This window comes from Lutra lutra, chromosome 3, assembly GCF_902655055.1.
Source record: "Lutra lutra chromosome 3, mLutLut1.2, whole genome shotgun sequence".
Lineage (NCBI taxonomy): Eukaryota > Metazoa > Chordata > Mammalia > Carnivora > Mustelidae > Lutra > Lutra lutra.
The window spans coordinates 118,854,680-118,876,245 of record NC_062280.1 but is presented as its reverse complement, the minus strand read 5'-3'; the positions used below and the strand labels follow the sequence as shown (position 1 = coordinate 118,876,245).

Below are 21,566 nucleotides of genomic sequence, written 5' to 3'. Positions count from 1 at the left end.
CTCTGTCCTCTCTCCCTCCCTTCACTTCTTCCATATTCTGGGACCATGGTTACTAGCCCCATCTTGAAAAAGCCTTAAGACATTTTATTTTGCAGAGAAGTAAATTCTGGAATTCAAACTGGAGCTGAGCAAACAGAAGGCTCCACAGGGTCCAACTTGCCATCCCATTTGGAGACAAAGCCTCAGTTTAAATAAAATGTTATTATGCTTTGCTGATTCCTGCATGTACTCATATTCTTCATCAGGAAAGGTGAGGAAAGTAGTCTTGATCAAGAGCAAGATACAAATGTTTTAAACTCTCTCAAAAGCACCCAGTTTTGCCAACCACAAACCTTCTAACCAGCCTTTATTTCCCACTCCTTCACCAACACAAACTGTGGCTCTAACTATTCATACAGATGTTACAGGCAACTGTCAGACTGGCCTCTGATTTATTTCAGTCTACTTCCCTCAAAAATGTACTTCCGATTGTTAAAAAAAAACAAATTTAAAAAGATAACTATTAGTTAACTTTTAAAACCTCTGCAAACAAAGTAAAATGTTTATATAAGCAGGAATAAATATGCACTTTATTTAATAAAATGCACTTTATTTTTTCTATTTAAAAAATTTTTTTCTTTTCAGTGTTAGAGAATAAAATGCAATTTAAATGTGATTTTATTATGTCCAAGCATTCTTTAATTTTCACCTTAAATAATCTTTATAACCTCCATATCAACTACAGAAAATTAGTAAGCACACAATTTTCGGTTACTCATGGAAACTAGGCAACTTTCATATGAAGTATAAAGCAAAAGGCAACCTTCAGCACAATTATTTATACTACTTTGGCAGATGCTTTAGGAAAAGGAAGCTTCCAATATTCCTAAACAATAAGTAAAATTTTATTAATGAACTTGGTGAACTTTAACTAAATGACAAACTAAAAAATTGTCAACAAACTCTCAACTTACAAATACCAAACTAACACAACTTTTGTAATTTTTGTTTGCGATTTTATTAGCAATTTGCATAATCTTGAACATCTTAGAAACTGTTTCAATTTATTTACATATGGAGCTTATTATTATTCCAACTAATTAAGATATAAAAAAACTGTGAGTAAACCAAACGTCATTTTTATTTTACTATTTAATTTTTGTGTCTGGCATTCTGAATTTTCTCTTTGAATTAAACAATGAAACCACACTGTGATGACCTGAGAAGTTAGGAAGTTTCTCTGGTGCTTTAGAAGTGGTCATATTCATGATCTATTAATTCCACTTCTGGGACTCTAGCCAAGGAAATGTTTGCTCAAAATATAGAAAATCATTTATGCATAAAATTGTTCACTGCATAGTCATAAATGAACAGTAGAAAACTGGAAATAAATATCCTGTGATCTGAAAATAGTTCTAATCATCTATACATATTTAGTAAAATGTAGCAATTAAAATTATACAGTTGACCTTGAACAACACAGGTTGAACTGCATGGGTCTAATTATACGTGGATTTTCCCCCAATAAACATATTGGGAAATTTTTGGAGACTTGTGACAATTTGAAAACTTGCAAGCCATCCAGCCTAAAAATATTGAAAAAATTAAGAAAAAGATATTATTGTAAGGATACAGTATATGATATATAAAACATACAAAATATGTGTTAATTGATGTTATCAGTAAGGCCTCTGGTCAACAGTGGGCTATTAGTAGTTATGTTTTGGGGGAGTCAAAAGTTGTATGTAGATTTTTGATTGCATGGGGGGAATGAGGTGAATCAGTGTCCCTAAACTCCATGTTGTTAAAGGGTCAACTGTATTTAAATTCTTAGTATCATGAGTTATTGCTCATGATGTAGCTGAATGTACAAAAGCAAACAGAAAAGTAAATGCTAGTTCAATTCCAAAGATGCGAAAGGAAAACTGTACATGTATGCATGAAGGAAGGACAACGCAACAAAATATTAACAGTAGTTATTTTGGAGTGATGGGATTATGGATAATTTTGTTTTCAACACTGAGCATGTACATTTCTTTATACATACAAATTTTAAAACTGGGAAAAAGGGGAAGGGTTCAGTTGTTTTCAAAATCTATGCAAACTTAGTAAAACACCTATGTTTTAGTATAAGTTTTTAAAAAGGAGTCCACATAATCATATCTACGTGTATACACAGTATACACAAGGAGGGAAACACCTGTGTATATTAAAAGACGGAATACAGCAAAATGTCAAGTGATTAATTATATCAATCTATAAATGATCTTTGGGTGATAGGATTTACATTGTTTCATTTCTCTCCAAACTTCCGTGTTTTTCAAATTATCTACAAATGATTATATGTCTTAGATTTTTATTTCATATAGAATTAAGTGAATGGTTTCTATTTTCTTTCCTTGTTTTCTTTCCAGATCTCACATTCACAGACTACTTTTTCTCCAGAGGAAAAAACAATTGAAAAGTTACTAAAGCAATTTAAAAACTCTAGAATAAGATTTCCTAAATTCATATAAAGTCCTATAAATGCTAGTATTTGATTATTATATACTAGCAAAAAAATTAACAAACATATTCTTCACCCTTACTTTATTCACACATTAATTCAAGATAACTTCATAAAAAAGTTTTCTTTTGTTTTACAGTTTGGAAACTCTAACTCTCATAATGATATAAAGATTTAAAATACTCAAATATTTTTTAAAAATTCAAGTATCTGTCTTAACAATTTCATCTTTTTTTTAAAGTTTAAGTGGATATAGATGGATATAAATGGATGATTAATGATACCATTTTATCCAAAATATACAGAGATACACATAAATTTACATAGGGAAATGTTTGGTCAGATATGCATATGTTAGTTAACATTTACTTCTGGATGGTCACCATTCCTTTAATTTTAATTTTTCTTTACACTTATTTCTATTTCCTAAGTTTTCTATAAAATAATCATAATTTAATTAAAAGAAAAAATCACTGTATGACATTTCACAATTATAGCATTAAAAAAAAACTGGTTTTAGATGCCTCAAGTGACTTAAATCTTTTTACACACACATTGAGATAGCTAGTGCTGGGAAACGCAAGTATATAATTAATCCTAATTTGTTTATATAGCCTTTCTCATGATTTTCCCTTTTGCTGAAATTAGTACTATTAGTAGAAGTTAGTACAGACTTCAGTAACAGCACTTTTCTAGGCTTTTAACCAGTTTATTTAATCTAAAGCAAAATAAAGCAGAACACTCAAACCCGAAGTTTTCATGAACCAGCTGGTTAGCAAAGACAAACATAAAATATTCAGGTTTTTTTTGTTTGTTTGTTTGTTTTTTTTTACCTCAGTATCATAGGTTGGATTGTAGTCATTATAACCAGAATAAAGATCATCTTCATCTGTCTCTGGGGCCAGGTGTACATTTTGCATCATTTGTACCTATGAAAAATTGGCAGTGTAAATATGTTCTTGTTATATGGAATCTTAATTGAAACAAAATATAACTACTTAACAACCATTCTGGTCAAATTTACTGCTACATATTTTTATGACTTAAGATTTTTTTCATATCAAATTCTGAAAACCAGGTGTCAAAACATTCATTCATTGCCTTCATTTCAAATTTATTCCACACTTATTACATTAAAAAGACAATGACAGGCACTTGAGAGAAGTACAATTGGTTGCCCTTATTTTCAAAGAGCTTAGTATCAAATGCAGCAGAAGGTATGTCAATTACAAAGCAATGCAGAAACCACTATACACATACCACAATGGTTAAATTTAAAAAACTAAAAACACAAAAGGTCAGCAGAGATGTAGTAATCTAAACAGTCATACATTGTTATCAGGGGTGTACTATAGTACAAATTTGGGGAAAAAAAGTCTGGCAGTTTTATAAAATTAACTTTTATTTCTTATGACTCAGCAACTCCACTCCAAGTATTTACCTGAGAGAAATGAAAACATTGGTCTACAAAAGTGCTAAAAACTAGAAATGGACCAGGTGCCTATCAACAGAATGGATAAGCCAATGTGCCAGATTTATGCAACCAAGTATTATTCAGCAAGAAAAAATAGTGTGCACTAATGACATATAATATGGAAGAATTATGTTGAGTGAAATAAGCCTCACAAAACTGTACTTTATGGGTTGTTTTGTTGATTTAAAATTCTAGGACAGGCAAAACTATTATGGAAAACAATCAGAAGAGTGATTTTTAGGCATTGAGATTAGAGACTGAAGGAAAAAAGTGTGTGATTATATAATTTTCTAGGTTGACAAATATTCTATATCCTGATGGGTTTGGGTTATACTGGTATAGATACTTGTAAAAACTCAACAGATACATACTTGAAATTTTTCTTTTCATTGTACATTTTTTCTTGAAAGAAAAAACTGTAAATAAATATCAAACTATAATATGCCTACCTAAGTATTTAAGGGAAAGCTTAAGATCTATAATTTAGTTTGATGTGCATAAAAAAGATGCCCCATAAAAAGGGACGCCTGGGTGGCTCAGTCATTAACTGTCTGCCTTCGGTTCAGGTCATGATCCCAGGATTCTGGGGTCAAGCCTCACATTGGGCTCTCTGCTGGGAGGGAAGCCTGCTTCTCCCATTTCCCCTGCTTGTGTTCCCTCTCTCACTGTCTCTTTCTCACTCTGTCAAACAAATAAAATCTTTAAAAAAATTTTTTTAAATAACATGGATAAATACAAAGGTTTGTGATAAAGCAAGTATAGAAAAATGTTAATTGTAGAATCTATGGAGCAGGTATGACATTCCCTGTAAAATTCTTTAAGCTTTACAATACATTTGAAAATTTCCATAATAAAATGTTGAGGAAAAAATGCAAGACGGAATAAAACAGATGTCAGAGAAAAGTAACATAAAAAGTGTGGGGAAAATATAATTACTGTATACATATACTTTAAGTAAATGCTGTAATTACTAGAGAATTTGGGAAGAATTCTTGGACAAGTAATCATTCAAACTGAGAAATATTTTAGACAGTTTGGGGGAGGGGGCAGGACAGTTACCCAAGAAATGTAGTACTGAACTACTTTATCTTAAAGTCCATATTTTCTTTATAGCTTGTACAATTTTAAGTGTGCCAGTAAATTCAGACAAAAATTTCAGCTTAATCTTATTGCTCAGGATAATGCCAAACCTATGTGGCTACTTGTAACCTTTAAAAAAAAGTTATGTGAAATATAAAATTATTAATTTTTTGTATAATTCACATACCACAAAATTTACTTTTAAGGTGTACAATTCGGTGGTGTTTAGTATATTCACAAGGTTCTGCATCTACCACCACTAATTCCAGAACACTCTCATCACTCCAAAAGAAATCTGGGACCCTTTTGGTAACTACTCTCCATTCCTCCCTCCACTCAGCCTATGGCACTAATCTACTTTGTCTCTATGGATTTGCCAATTCTGGATATTTCATATGGAATCATCAAATATGTAGTCTTTTATGCCTGGCTTCTTTCACTTAGTATAATGTTTTCAAGGTGTGTCTATGCCGTAGCACACACCAGTACTTCATTCCTTTTTGTGGTTGAATAATATTTTATCTATTTATTAGCTAATCGACGTTTGGATCGTTTCCCTTTACAGTTATTACGAATAATACTGCTATGAACATTTGTGTGAGTTTAGTGTGGACATAAATTTTCAATTCTATTGAGTGTATACCTAGGAATGGCATTGTTGGGTCATGTGGCAACTCTACGTTTAATTCTTGGAGAAGCTGCTGAACTCCAAAGGGGCTGCACATTTTACATTCCACCAGCAATGTACGAAGGTTCCAATTTCTCCATGTCCTAGCCAACACTTGTTATTGCCCCTTTTTGATTATTGCCATTCTAATGGGTATATAATGGTATCTTTGTGGTTTTGATTTGCACTTCCTTGGAGACAAATGATGTTTAGCATCTTTTCATACACTTATTGACACTTATTGACCATATCTCTTTGGAGAAGCTTTGCTCAGACGCTTTGCCCATTTTTAAAAATTGGGTTATTTGTCTTATCTGATTTACAAAAATCTTTTGTCTATTCTGGATACTAGACCTTATCAGATTGATTTGCAAATATTTTTATCCCATTCTATGTGCTGTCCTTTCATTTTCTTGATAGTACCCTTTGAAGTGTCCTTTGAATTTTGATCATGTACAGCTTCTCCATTTTTTCCTTGGTTGCTTGTGCTTTTGGTGTTGCATCTAAGACAAACAAACAACAACAACAACAACAAAAAAAACCACTGCCTAATCCCAGATCAAGAAGATTTACACCTGTTTTATTTTAAGAGCTTTATGGTTTTAGTTCTTACACTTAGGTCTTTTGAGTTAATCTTTCTTTAGAGATGAAAACTATGAGAGAAAACGGCAATCAGATAGAAATGTTATTCCAAACACCATTAAAAGTATTAAAAGTCGTCAGAATACAAACTCCCAGTAATAAAATAAGTAAGTCATGAGGATGTACATTATAGTATAGAGACCATAATATGGTAATAACTTTGGTGACGGATGGTAACTACATTTATTGTGGTGATCATTCTGTGATGTATATAAATTTCAAATCACTATGTTGCACAGCTGAAACGTGTATGTCAATTATACTTCAAGAAATAAAAATTTGAGAAATAAAAGTCATTGGTATAAGAGAAAATATTTTAACTTAGAAGCTTTAGCTCAGAGAATATTAAACCAGTGGTTCTCAAACTTTAGCATGCATGGAAATCTAAGGGCTTGTTAAAATACAGATTGTTACTCCCTCACCAGCAGAGTTTATGTTTCATTAAGTCCGGGGGGGGGGGGGGGCGGTCATCACGATCCCCTCTATTCCTTACAGTGTGCATTTCTGATACAAGTTCCCAAGTGGTGTTGCTGATGCTGATATGAGAACCACACCTTGAGAACTTTCTGATTATGAGCCCCATTTCGGTCAGTTCAACTTACTTGCATGTCATGAAAAAAAGCAACTTTTAGAACTAGAGAAATACCCTTCTCGCTGGGTTGCAACCCCAATGTAATTAGCTTACATCTGGGACTTCTACACAGACATCTAGTGAGCAAATTAATCTTAGAAATGTGGAAAGTGAGGCCAGGAAAGGTGAAGTACAGGTGGCAGAGCAAATACTACAACTTCAGTTCTCTGGATTCCCCAAGGGTTCAAAAGCAGTTCTCACAAAACAACCGATTAGCGTTGAAGCAATCTGGGGATAACACTACTTCAACACAAATTAAATGCCAGTAACATCTTTTTTAAAAATGCAAAAGTTTGTTTATTTTCTTTTTTAAGATTTTATTTATTTACTTGACAGGCAGAGATCACAAGTAGGCAGAGAGGCTGGCAGAGAGGGGGAAGCAGGCTCCCTGCTGAGCAGAGAGCCTGATGCCGGGCTCTATCCTAGGACTCTGGGATCTGTTTTTGAATGACACACTCCCACTAGTCAGTGGGATAGTTGGATAGTCTACATCCAAGATGCCTATTGTAGTTCCTCAAAAGGTCACAAGCAGAAAATCCACTTGGTAAAAGGAAAAGTGGGATTTTAGCCCTAGAAAGAATCTTGGAAAAACAACACTTCAAGTCTTTGGAAATTTGTTTCATCCTTGTGAGACTAAGTACAGGCTTATGCCTTCTTTCGTGCCCTCTCCTATTTCACGTATTAAACATTAGAAATTTTCAAAAAGTCTGGGGCGCCTGGGTGTCTCAGTGGGTTAAGCCTCTCTGCCTTAGGCTCAGATCATGGTCTCAGGGTCCTAGGATTGAGCCCCACATCAGGCTTTCTGCTCAGCGGGGAGCCTGCTTCCCCCCTCTCTCTCTACCTGCTGTTCTGCCTTCTTGTGATCTCTCTCTATATATACAATAAATAAAATCTTTTAAAAATTTTTTTCAAAAAGTTTTAAATAACACACAAAAATAAAGATGAATATTCAGGGTATATCCTATGAAATTCCAGAGGTGGTGGAAAGGTCTAATCCGGGTTCGAATTTCCCGGTTGTAGGGTGACTGATTTGGTACTGCCGCCAGGTGCAAAGCAGCACCGCCCAAAGCTGTTTATTAGAGGAGTAACCCAAACTCCGGGAAGCAACGCCCGCGCTTGAGAGTGACAGACGTGGGGCCTGGAGGCCGCGTCCAGCCGCAGGCGGGAGGGAAGGAAGTGCCAGTAGGCAGCCTGGGCCCCTCCGCAAACCAAACCCCCGCCCCGAGCGGCGCGCCAAGCACCCGCGCGGGGGCGTGCCGCCAGGTGCCCGCCCCGGGACCGCCACCAGCCGCGGGCCGCCCGCACCAGCCAGAGGCGCTCCTTGCCCCCGGGCCCTTCTCCTACCTCCCAGCGAGGGGGAGCAGAGTCTAGCAGGGTACGACGCGGTTTTCTCGAGAAATCTACCAAGAGCACGCGCAGGCCAGAGCGCGGCGCCCAAGTCGTTGCCACGCGCGGAATCCAAGGAAGCGGCTCCCACAGTCCTCCGCGCCAGAGCGAAAGGGGAGAGGCGAGGCGCGGGGGGCGGGGTGGAGAGAAAGTGGGGGTGGGGCTGGAAAGGAGTGCGGCGGGGCGGACAGCCCTGAGCTGGACGCGAGTGGAGGCGGGGGCGGCCTGTGCGTGGTGGGAGCAGAATGGGGGTACCCAGTGAGCGGCTTCTATTTAGAGTGCGAAGGGAAGAAACCCAACAGTTTATAAATCTTGATGAAATCAGTCAGGATTACCCGGGGGTGATACTAGTTTAAAGTATCTCTTGTAGCCATCACGCTGATGTGAGCTTGGAAGCCCGAGTTTTTTGAAATCACTGCCTCCCTTTGGTCACCCTGTGAAGTTGCTCAGCTGTGCCTGCTTCTTCCCTCCTTCCTCGTTTCTAGGTGTTCCCACAGCACCCTGTGTACACCTTATTCGAGCTCTTGATGTATTTTCGTCTGGTGAGTGTCTTAAAGGGCAGGAACTGAAATTTTGTGTCCCAAGCACCTAGAACCAGGTTCATACTAAAAATAAATGCACAGTATGAATGAGAAATGCATAATTTCTGTTTAATGTTTAATGTTAACGGTTAATGTTTAATATTAAGGTTTGTTTTAGATTTTGAAGGTTAATTGGAGTCAGGAAGGGAGGTCTAGACACCAGCAATTAATGAATTTCAAACATTAAGTTCATGTTGGGAGACAGTTTTTTAAAATATGTTATATGTATGTCAATGTAATATTTTAATTATATTAACAAGGTTATCTTGAGGGGGAAAAATGACATATAGTAAAGAGGGACAATTTTTTATGAATCTCTGGACTAATGTGGTTAATTTAATGAGTCAGCTGGACTAGCCCACAGTACCTAGGTTATTTGTCAAACACTGCTACAGATGTTGCTGTGAGGATTTTTAAAGACACAGATAACAATTAGAACAGTAGACTTTGAATACAGCCAATTACCCTCCATCATGTAGGTGGGCCTCATCCAATCAGTTAAAGGACTTATGAGAAAAGACCGATGTCCCTGGAGGAAAAGAGAATTCTGCCTCCAGGCTGCCTTCAGACCCCAGCTGCCACATCAACCCTTCCCTAGGTCTCCAGCCTGCTGTCCTGCCCTGCAGATTTTGGACTTGGCAGTCCCACAACTGCATGAGCCAATTCTTTAAAATAAATCTCATTAAATATATTATTTTGGTTTTCTTTCCATGGAGAACTCTGACCAATATAGGGAACAGATTTGGATGATTAGCATAGCTGTCTCCCACCGTGCAAAAGGCAGGTTTGTTGCTATCCAGTATGTTAAAGATAACGTCTCCCTCTGAAGCAAGGCCTAGCCACTTTGGCCTGCAGTTCATTATAAAAGATTAAAGTTTCCTAAGTTCAGGGTTCTTCAGCTGTGACACAAACCTGTTGCACATGCAGCATCCACCTGGCCTACCATCATGGGACTTGGGGAGTCAAGGAGAACTGAAAGGAATATGAAGCTCAGGCTGCTTGCTGTGCTCTGAAAAATAAAGTCCTTTGGCTCAGGTACTTTCTGGCAGCATTTATGAAACTGTGTTAGATTGTTAGCTTGGAAAAAGGGTAAACTCACACAATTTTTGACAGTATCTAGCTACGATGCCTAGCTGAAAGCATATGTTTATTACATATTTGTTGAATTAGCACCATACAGTTCTTCTCTCAAGTTCTTGCACTTCAATATATTAGACAATTTTTGTTATAATTTTAGGTCTCCAGGCCTAAATTTCTATAAATTTCTAGCTCTATAATTCTATAGAATTATCTACAGCTCTGAAATTCTATACATTTCTAGCTTTCTCAAAAAACAAAAATTACTTGTGGGGCGCCTGGGTGGCTTAGTGGGTTAAGCCTCTGCCTTCGGCTCAGGTCATGATCTCAGGGTCCTGGGATCAAGCCCCGCATCAGGATCTCTGCTCGCAGGGAGCCTGCTTCCTCCTCTCTCTGCCTGCCTCTCTGCCTACTTGTGATCTCTGTCTGTCAAATAAATAAATAAAATCTTTTAAAAACTAAAGATTTTATTTATTTATTTGACAGAGAGAGAAGTCACAAGTAGGCAGGCAGAGAGAGAGAGGGGGAAGAAGGCTCCCTGCAGAACAGGGGGAGCCCAATGTGGGGCCACTGAGCCACCCAAGAGCCCCACTCATATGTAGAATTTAAGAAACAAAACAGATGAACGTACAGGAAGGGGGAAAAAAAAAGAGAAAAAGAAAAAAAAAAAGAGACTCTTAACAATAGAGAAGGCATCGAGGGTTGAGTGGGGGAGGTAGGTGGGGGGTGGGATAAATGGGTGATGGGTATTAAGGAGGGCACTTGTACGATGAGCACTCTCGTGGTCCCATTTTCTCCACTGGATCTTAGCTAAGTACAGACATAAAAAGGGCAATGGTCGTGCTCGCTTTGGCAGCACATATACTAAAAAAAAAAAAAAAGGCAATGGTAGGATTCATCCAGGGCTAGAATTTGTTAGGCAATTGCAAAGAAAGGGCAGAGAGAAAAAAATGAGTTTTAATAGTAGACATGAAATTTAATATAATTAAAGGGGAACTGAAATAAAGGGAGCTAATGAATAGGAGGAAAGTAGAGGAGTCAGGTTAGAAGTGCTGATGAGGTCGGAGGAACAGTTGCAGTAGGGTTACTTCAACAGATTGGAGAGTAGGCTTTCTGAATGAGTGATGATAGAAGTAGTGCAGTTTTGAAATGGTAACAAGGTCCAGGATTTGATGACAGGTGTGATCGGGAAGAAGCCATTTGGGATTCAGAGTCCAGAGCTGAGGTCACTGGAATAAAGTATACTGAGTCAGGTGAAAAGGGGAAGCAAGGAGGAAGTCGGAAGAGGTTGAATAAAGGTATACCAGATGGCTTGAGATTCACAGCCTCAGAAGGGTTGCAAGAGGGTGGGGAATTGGTGCTCTGGAAGCCGTGTGGGGAAGCCAAGGAGAAGCTACTAACCCTGCTTTCTGATGCTGGGATCCCTGAGCAATGAGAGAGTAACCTAAGAGGGCTTCATGGGGAAGCATTGTCCTTGGAGGACAGCCAGTTTTCCCCATAAAAGAGCAGAGAGGTGAGAGAATACTGGGAAAAGAGTTTGAAGATGTGGGGATATCACCAACACAGGACAAAATTTCCGGTGGACTTGGGGAAGGGTTGGGCCAGGGTATGGCTGCTGACACAAATGACTTGCACTCTGGGTAGTGATCAAGGACAACAGGGATGTGGGAGGGGATGGATTTAGACTAGACACTCTCTGGGAGGGGTTGGGCACATAGTCCTAACAGAATTGTGCTGAAACTGGAAGAGACGTACAGTGTTCCCTTTCTTCGTGGCCAGCTGTCAATGGGAGTGGCAGGTCATCAGCAGTGGCAGGCACCCAGGAGCAAGTGGGCACCAGCCTCGTGGACATTTATTCAATGGAAGGTGGTTGAGGATGGGCATGTTCAGTTTGGTTTTTGGCATTGACTTGATGCTCTCACAATATTCCTAAAGGTCTCTGTGTCTGTCAGCCATCAGTTATTCTATCTGTCTACCCTGCTACATTTCTCTCCAGTCATTCCTCTTCTCTCCATCTCCCTAATACCTAGGGTTCTGGACAACCATCCTTTTTGGTCTGTCTTGTTACCATAACTTCCTAATATTTCTCACTGCTTCCTCTTTACTCTCCTGTATTGCTCTTGTTCAATTTATTGTCACACCGTAGCCAAAGTGATCATCCTTAGGTGATAAGCTGATCACAGTATTCCCTGTTTAGAACCTACTGGTGCCCTCTCTCCCCACTCTGCCTTGACTTCTGGACAAAGTCTAAACTTGTAACATGACTTATAAGGCCCTTCACAGTCCCTTCACAGAATTCTTGGCTGCAGCCAAGAAAAACCAACTCATGCTAACTTAAGCAGAAAAGGAATTTTTTAGGAAGATAATCAGGTAACTTACAGAATTGTTAGAGAGGCTAAGTAATAAGGCTTGGAAAAACAAAAGAAACCCAGGGAGGTAAGGCACAGACAAAATCAGATCAGAGGAACAAGCTGCCTGACGTATAGAGAGCAACCCCTTAAGTTTGCTCAAGACTGAGGGAGTTCCCAGGATGCGGGTTTTTCAGTTATAAAATCAGGAAAATTCTGGGCAAACCAGGGCAAGTAGGTCACCTTACTTAGTCTGTTGCTGTAGGCATCTGTCATTTTTTTTTTTTTTAGAGATTTTATTTATTTGAGAGAGGGACAGTGAGCAAGAGAGGGAGAGAGAGCACAAACCAGGGAGGAGAGGCAGAGGGAGAAGCAGAATCCCCTACTGAGCAGGGAGCCTGATGTGGGGCTTCATACCAGGTCTCTGGGATCATGACCTGAGCCAAAGGCAGACGCTTAACCAACTGAGCCACCCAGGTGCCCTGGCATCTGTCATCTTGATACCTTAATACTTGCCCTCCACTTGATTCCTGCTATCTTGTCATTGGACACTCGATGTCACATAGCTATATTCTGTTGTTTCTGACACGTTTTGCCTTACCACTGGACATTGGGTTCTAGGCACCGTGAACCATTTCTAACCATCCTGCCCTTCATTTTCCTCCATCCAGAATCAGAGTCCCCAATGGGAACATGAGCTGACTGGCTTTCGGTCAGTATATCTGGTTCTGAGAGCTCAGAGACAGGGTATCTGCTCCCTCTGAGCTTCCTTCTTCTGATTTTGGGATTTTCCTAAAATGGGAAGGGTGTTTAGATCTTAGACAGCCAAAAGTGACTAATGTCCATGACATCTCCCCTTTTTTTTTTTTTTTTGCCCTCCTGAGTTGCATATTATGCCCCAGGCTATACTGTACTTCTTTCAAGACACTGGAAAGTATCATGATCTCTCTCACCTCTAGGCCTTTACACAGCTGTTTTGTTTTTGTCTTGTTTTTTTTTCTTTTTCTTTGTCTTTTTTAAAAAAAAAATATTTTATTTATTTATCTGAGAAAGAGAGACAAAGCATGAGCAAGGGTAAGGGCAGAGGAAGAGGGAGTAGCGGGGTCCTCACTGAGCAGGGAGCCAAACATGGGGCTTGATCCCAGGACCCTGAGTTCATGACTTGAGCTGAAGGCAGATGTTTAACTGACTGAGCCACCCAGGCACCCATTTTTGTTTTGTTTTGTTTTCTAAAATGGACTTTCTACAGTCCTCTTAACCCGAGCCACCCCTTTCTCCAGGATGCCTTTCCTAATCCTTGGTGTATTAGTTTGCTAGGGCTGCCAAAACAAAATACCCCAGCCCAGGTGGTTCAAACAACAGAAATTTATTTTCTCAGAGTTCTGGATGTTGGAAGTCCATGATCAAGGTGTCAGCAGGGTTTGTTTCTGCTGGGTCTCTCTCTTTCGTTTGCAGCAGTGTCTCCTTGCTGCTGCTTCCTGTGGTTGTCCCTCTGCACATGGCACCCCTGTGTGTCTTAATCCCTTCTTGTAAGGACACCGGTCAGATTAGACTATGACCCATCTTAATGCACTCATTTTAATCTAATAACCCCCCCCCTTTAAAAAAATATGGATCAATTCATGAATTTGCATGTCAACCTTGGGCAGGGGCCATGCTAATCTTCTCTGTATCATTCCGATTTTAGTATATGTGTTGCTGAAGTGAACACTAACCAAATACTGTCACATTCTGAGATACTAGGGGTCAGGGCTTTGACTTATGAATTGGGGGGGGGGACACAGTTCAGGCCCTAAAAGCTGGTTAATGTTAGGCCCTGTGTATGCCTGTATGTTGATCTTCCACTATGAGTGCACATAACACAGTTTTATAGTTTACTACCTATGTGTAAAAGTTTACCCAAGTCAACCTCATACAGCTGTGCACCCCTGGATTTCCACCCCAGTACAACAAAACTTGTTTATCTGATAAACAATTGGGGCACTGTGGCAACCTTTCATCTATTCTTCCCAGAAAAATACCATGAAATGCCGTCATTGCTTGTGAAATATTTAAAATTACCATGATTCTTTTCTATCCTAAAAGTTAAAAGCAAATTAGCCTGAAAATGCAGAGTGAAAAATTTTCCCTTCATTTTTCCCATAACAGACCAGTTCTTTCCTAAGGTTAATGACCCGACCAGTCAAACATATAATCCCTTTCAAATTTAGTAGGAAGATAATCACCAGTCAGTACTTTGAAAATATGATCATGGAAGTTCCAGACCCTGTTGATCTTTTGTTTGTGTGACACAGTGGCAAGCTATACTCCTACCTGGATGTTCTATCAGGGGCTCACTTTGTGTTGAAAAGTGCAAGAAAGAGTGAGTAGGCTCAATTTTACATATTCTGCATCAAATGTACTGTACTCTCTCCCTTTAGAGCCACTTAAATGAGATTCATATTCCTTAACATGAAAACACCTTTTTTCCCCCCAACTGGCACCAATCGAGTCTAGAGAAATCATCCTTATGGACTTTGGGAAGGATCTTTAGATGCTAAATTGTAGATAGACCCTGTACTCACAGTTTAAGTAGATGTCACACTTTGTTCTGGGACTTGTAAGATTTCTTACTTGTGAGTTACAAATTAACTTTAGCCTCCTGATAATTCCAATTTGTTCTAAAATAAATGGACATTGGACTATAAATTACCAAAATGAAAGAGTCCCATTCCATTCACAACATAAACACTATAGTCATTAACAAGTTGAAATTAATATGTAATACACAAGAGGCAGGAGGTATTTCAAGTTGTGCCCACACTATCACATGCCTCAAGGGTAGCATCTGAAATAAACAAAGCACAGTTTAACCCAAGATTCTAATTTATAACTAGGGAGTGCTCATTAAAGTCCAACCATTAATTTTATACTGTATTCTTTGCCAAAGAAGAATTAGCCCAATGACTGAACATTATCACGATTTATGACTTTTCAAGTTTGAAATGGCAAGCTCTTGGCCTTCTAAAGGTAAAGTAAACCAACTCGAAGGCACATATAAAAATAACATGAATGAGGGGCGCCTGGGTGGCTCAGTGGGTTAAGCATCTGCTTTCAGCTCAAGTGATGATTCCAGGGTCCTGGGCTCATTGAGCCCAGGTCTAGATCCCTGCTCAGTAGGAAAACTGGTTCTCCCTCTTCCTCTGCCCCTCCCCCCACTCTGCATGCCTGGTGCTCTTTCTTTCTCTCAAATAAATAAATAATAAATAACATCTTAAAAAAATAAAATTGATGACATTGGCTACATATCATACTAGTATGCTAGTCATATAGGCAGTACAAAGCACTTGGTTGCTTTTGCCTCTTTCCTTTTTGATTTCCTCTCTCTCATCCTGGATCGTTGTTTCCACTTTAAATCTAGCTCTAAAATCTTATTACTACCCAAAACTCTTAATGTATACAACAAAAAAAGAGCCTAATAATTGAGTTGACTGGTGTAAATCTTTAGAATTATCCATGTTTTATCATAACTTTTCAATTTTCTTTTGGATTTTTCATCCAAAATTAAGTTTTTCGTTAAAAAAAAAAGCATTACTTAACTGGAGATTTTAGAGGGATATGTAACAGTTGTGTAAAGTTTAAAACTTTCTAGGTATAAGCATAACCTCAGTTTCTATTCTTATTAATTTTGCCATGATTTTGCAGGTATTTACTCCATCTGCAGTCAAACCCCTCCATTTCCTGGACCTCACCTGCCTTTCTAACCTTATTTTCTTCTGTTAAGGAGAAATAATGATTCTGGAAGCAAAGATGAAGTACAGAGGGAAGGTTTACTGTCAAAGAAGGAACCTGATCCAGATCAAAAGTTGGACACCAGGGATGAGACTCTTTCCTGTGGGTCTCAGGAAAGCAGAGTGTCTGAGGTCTGCAAATATCCAGGCTCTTTGGTTAGACATTCTGAAAGCATATTTCTGTGTTTTGTCAGAAGGCAGTCTCTCCTATGGGTGGGAAGGGCTTGTATTAGGGTAGTGGGGCCTCAGTTGTCCTTGCTGATTCAGGATTATGAAATCCCAGCTGTCATTATAAAAGAAATCAAGTCTGCATTGCCTCCTACCCCTCAGGTGATATCATCATCATCATCATCACTGATAGTACGATTATAAGCTTCTGGCAATGGAGGCCATGTCTTATATTTCTTGGCGTTCTCCATGGATGTGTAGAATAAATTTTATTTTGGTCTTAGCTTTTTCAACTCTAAAAAGAATATTGGAAGGTTTTTGGGAATACTCAAAAAATTTTACTTGTAAGGGATTGCAGACAACTTCAATAAAATTTCTGGACCTGAACATTCTTTAATCCAATCCATAAAGCTTGCTTATACTGAGTCCAAACTACATGTAGTAATTCAAGTTCAGTTATATTGATTATAATAGCACTAGCCATAACATCAGTGATTTATAATTATTATATAATATTTGTTAATAATATAATTATGCATAAGAATTACATAACCACATAGAATGGTTATATAATTATAATACCAATGATTTATATCATGTAATTTTGATATAAAATTAATCAATTTAATAATTAAAGCATATTTATGCTTAGTCCAAATTATATTTAATAATTCAGCATCTTTCCTCCAAATTTATCCCCATCTTACCAGAAAGTCTACAACTTGGGGAATCCTCTTTTAGCATAGAGTTGTGCCCTATTCTTTTTATCACAAGGTTAAGAAAACAGAAGATAAAGACTATGCCTTCTTTTCATAAGCAAAACTATTTTTTTTTAAAGATTTTATTTATTTATTTGACAGAGAGATCACAAGTAGGCAGAGAGGCAGGCAGAGAGAGAGGGGGAAGCAGGCTCCCCGCCGAGCAGAGAGCCCAATGCAGGGCCCTATCCCAGAACCCTGGGACCATGACCTGGACTGAAGGCAGAGGCCCAACCAACTGAGCCACCCAGGTGCCCCCAAAATACTATTTTTAAGCTTAATTTGAAAGGGAAGTACCAAGAAAAGGTAAAAGTAATTCAATATTTTTTCAGCTTACTGCTTGGTTTCTGCAAAGTTTCATGGACCTCTGTCCTTCTCAGATACACTGTATCTCAAATACATTATGCCAGGAGTATGCAGGAAAATGATGAGTTTTTTTTTGAAGCATCAATTTTACTAGAATATGTTTTGGGGGAAAGTGTATATAATTGAAATTGGTAAAGAAACTCAAATATTTATTATTTTTATTGAGGTATAAATGCAAAATATTATATAGTTGGCCCTTAAACAACATGTGTTTGAACTGTGCAGGTCCACTTATAAGTGGATTTTTTTCAATAAAGTACAATATAGTACTGTAAATGTATTTTCTCTTTCTTCTTCTTCTTCTTCTTTTTTTTTTTTTTTGTTAATTTATTTTTTTTATCCCCAGGGGTTTAGGTCTGTGAATCGCCAGGTTTACACATTTCACAGCACTCATCATAGCACATACCCTCCCCAATGTCCATATCCCCACCACCCTCTCCTGTCCCCCCGCCCCGTAGCAATCCTCAGTCTGTTTTTTGAGATTGAGTCTTTTATGGTTTGTCTCCCTCCCAATCCCACCTTCTTTCATTTTTTCTTTTCCTAACCCCAACGCCCCCCCTCATTTCATCTCCACTTCCTCATATCAGGGAGATCATATGATAGTTGTCTTTCTCCGATTGACTTATTTCGCTAAGCATAATACCCTCTAGTTCCATCCATGTCGTTGCAAATGGCAAGATTTCATTTCTTTTGATGGCTGCATAGTATTCCATTGTGTATATATACCACTTCTTCTTTATCCATTCATCTGTTGATGGACATCTAGGTTCTTTCTATAGTTTGGCTATTGTGGACATTGCTGCTATAAACATTCGGGTGCACGTGCCCCTTCAGAGCACCACATTTGTATCTTTAGGATATATACCCAGTAGTGCAATCGCTGGATCATAGGGTAGCTCTATTTTCAATTTTTTGAGGAACCTCCACACGGCTTTCCAGAGTGGTTGCACCAGCTTGCATTCCCACCAACAGTGTAGGAGGGTTCCCCTTTCTCCGCATCCTCGCCAGCATCTGTCATTTCCTGACTTGTTAATTTTAGCCATTCTGACTGGTGTGAGGTGGTATCTCATTGTGGTTTTGATTTGTATTTCCCTGATGCCGAGTGATGTGGAGCATTTTTTCACGTGTCTATTGGCCATCTGGACGTCTTCTTTGCAGAAATGTCTGTTCATTTCTTCTGCCCATTTCTTGATTGGATTATTTGTTCTTTGGGTGTTGAGTTAGCTAAGTTCTTTATAGATTCTTTATAGATTTTGACACTAGCCCTTTATCTGATATGTCATTTGCAAATATCTTCTCCCATTCTGTCAGTTGTCTTTTGGTTTTGTTAACTGTTTCCTTTGCTGTGCAAAAGCTTTTGATCTCGATGAGATCCCAATAGTTCATCTGTGCCCTTGCTTCCCTTGCCTTTGGTGATGTTCCTAGGAGGATGTTGCTGCAGCTGAGGTCGAAGAGGTTGCTGCCTGTGTTCTCCTCAAGGATTTTGATGGATTCCTTTCTCACATTGAGGTCCTTCATCCATTTAGAGTCTATTTTCATGTGTGGTGTAAGGAAATGATCCAGTTTCATTTTTCTGCATGTGGCTGTCCAATTTTCCCAACACCATTTGTTGAAGAGGCTGTCTTTTTTCCATTGGACATTCCTTCCTGCTTTGTCGAAGATTAGTTGACCATAGAGTTGAGGGTCTATTTCTGGGCTCTCTATTCTGTTCCTTTGATCTATGTGTCTGTTTTTGTGCCAGTACCATACTGTCTTGATGATGACAGCTTTGTAATAGAGCTTGAAGTCTGGAATTGTGATGCCACCAACTTTGGCTTTCTTTTCCAATATTCCTTTGGCTATTTGAGGTCTTTTCTGGTTCCATGTAAATTTTAGGATTGTTTGTTCTATATCTTTGAAAAAAATGGATGGGATTTTGATAGGGATTGCATTAAATGTGTGGATTGCTTTAGGTAGCATAGACATTTTCACAATATTTGTTCTTCCAATGCATGAGCATGGAACATTTTTCCATTTCTTTGTGTCTTCCTCAATTTCTTTCATGAGTACTTAATAGTTTTCTGAGTATAGATTCTTAGCCTCTTTGGTTAGGTTTATTCCTAGGTATCTTAGGGTTTTGGGTGCAATTGTAAATGTGACTGACTCCTTAACTTCTCTTTCTTCTGTCTTGTTGTTGGTGTAGAGAAATGCTACTGATTTCTGTGCATTGACTTTATATCCTCACACTTTACTGAATTCCTGTACAAGTTCTAGCAGTTTTGGAGTGGAGCCTTTTGGGTTTTCCACATATAGTATCATATCATCTGCGAAAAGTGATAGTTTGACTTCTTCTTTGCCGTTTTGGATGCCTTTAATTCCTTTTTGTTGTTTGATTGCTGAGGCTAGGACTTCTAGTACTATGTTGAACAGCAGTGGTGATAACTGACATCCTTGCCATGTTCCTGAGCTTAGTGACAAAGCTTTCAGTTTTTCTCCATTGAGAATGATATTTGCAGTGGTTTTTTCATAGATGGCTTTGATAATATTGAGGTATGTGCCCTCTATCCCTACAGTTTGAAGAGTTTTAATCAGGAAGTGATGCTGCACTTTGTCAAATGCTTTTTCAGCATCTATTGAGACTATCATATGGTTCTTATTCTTTCTTTTATTAATGTATTGTATCACATTGATTGATCTGTGGATGTTGAACCAACCTTGCAGCCCTGGAATAAATCCCACTTGATTGTGGTGAATAATCCTTTTAATGTACTGTTGGAACCTACTGGCCAGTATTTTGGTGAGAATTTTTGCATCTGTGTTCATCAAGGATATTGGTCTATAATTCTCTTTTTTGATGGGATCCTTGTCTGGTTTTGGGATCAAGGTGATGTTGGCCTCATAAAATGAGTTTGGAAGTTTTCCTTCCATTTCCACTTTTTGGAACAGTTTCAGGAGAATAGGAATTAATTCTTCTTTAAATGTTTGGTAGAATTCCCCTGGGAAGCCGTCTGGCCTGGACTTTTGTTTGTTTGGAGATTTTTGATGACTGTTTCAATCTCCTTACTGGTTATGGGTCTATTCAGGTTTTCTATTTCTTCCTGGTTCAGTTGTGGTAGTTTATATGTCTCTAGAAATGTATCCATTTCTTGCAGATTGTCGAATTTGTTGGCATAGAGTTGCTCAGAGTATGTTCTTATAATTGTTTGCATTTCGTTGGTGTTGGTTGTGATCTCCTCTTTTACATTCCTGATTTTATTTATTTGGGTCCTTTCTCTTTTCTTTTTGATAAGTCTGGCCAGGGGTTTGTCAATCTTATTAATTCTTTCAAAGAACCAGCTCCTAGTTTTGTTGATTTGTTCTGTTGTTTTCTTAGTTTCTATTTCATTGATTTCTGCTCTGATCTTTATGATTTCCCTTCTCCTGCTGGGTTTAGGCTTTCTTTGTTGTTCTTTCTCCAGTTCCTTTAGGTGTAGGGTTAGATTGTGTATTTGAGACCTTTCTTGTTTCTTGAGAAAGGCTTGTACCGCTATATATTTTCCTCTCAGGACTGCCTTTGTTGTGTCCCACAGATTTTGAACCATTGTGTTTTCATTATCATTTGTTTCCATGAATTTTTTCAATTCTTCTTTAATTTCCTGGTTGACCCATTCATTCTTTAGAAGGATGATGTTTAGTCTCCATGTATTTGGGCTCTTTCCAAATTTCCTCTTGTGATTGAGTTCTAGCTTTAGAGCATTGTGGTCTGAAAATATGCAGGGAATGATCCCAATCTTTTGATACCAGTTGAGACCTGACTTATGACCCAGGATGTGATCTATTCTGGAGAATGTTCCATGTGCACTAGAGAAGAATGTATATTCTGTTGCTTTGGGATGAAATGTTCTGAATATATCTGTGATGTCTATCTGGTCCAGTGTGTCATTTAAGGCCTTTATTTCCTTGTTGATCTTTTGCTTAGATGATCTGTCCATTTCAGGGAGGGGAGTGTTAAAGTCCCCTACTATTATTGTATTATTATCAATGTATTTCTTTGATTTTGTTATTAATTGGTTTATATAGTTGGCTGCTCCCGTGTTAGGGGCATAGATATTTAAAATTGTTAGGTCTTCTTGTTGGACAGACCCTTTGAGTATGATATAGTGTCCTTCCTCATC

General features: G+C 38.4%; 1 protein-coding gene and 1 non-coding gene across 6 annotated transcripts in view; both read right to left on the bottom strand.

The window, feature by feature from the left end:
- The window catches only part of IFT88 (intraflagellar transport 88), a 162,155-nt gene extending 153,687 nt beyond the window's left edge, over positions 1–8,468 (bottom strand). For 4 of the 5 annotated variants that reach the window (XM_047722862.1, XM_047722864.1, XM_047722863.1 and 1 more), the window contains exons 1-2: positions 8,324–8,447; positions 3,319–3,424 (exon numbers count right to left, since the gene is read on the bottom strand). In XM_047722862.1, coding sequence (XP_047578818.1) covers positions 3,319–3,408 — 90 coding nt within the window. In that variant the 5' untranslated portion in view covers positions 3,409–3,424; positions 8,324–8,447. Of the gene's footprint in view, positions 1–3,318; positions 3,425–8,323 lie in introns of all 5 variants that reach the window. The other variant, XM_047722866.1, reaches the window with a different exon arrangement.
- Positions 8,469–13,975: 5,507 nt separating this feature from the next.
- Positions 13,976–14,082, bottom strand: LOC125096555 (U6 spliceosomal RNA). The gene has a single exon (XR_007126238.1). It is a non-coding gene; the product is annotated as a U6 spliceosomal RNA (small nuclear RNA).
- Positions 14,083–21,566: the final 7,484 nt, after the last annotated feature.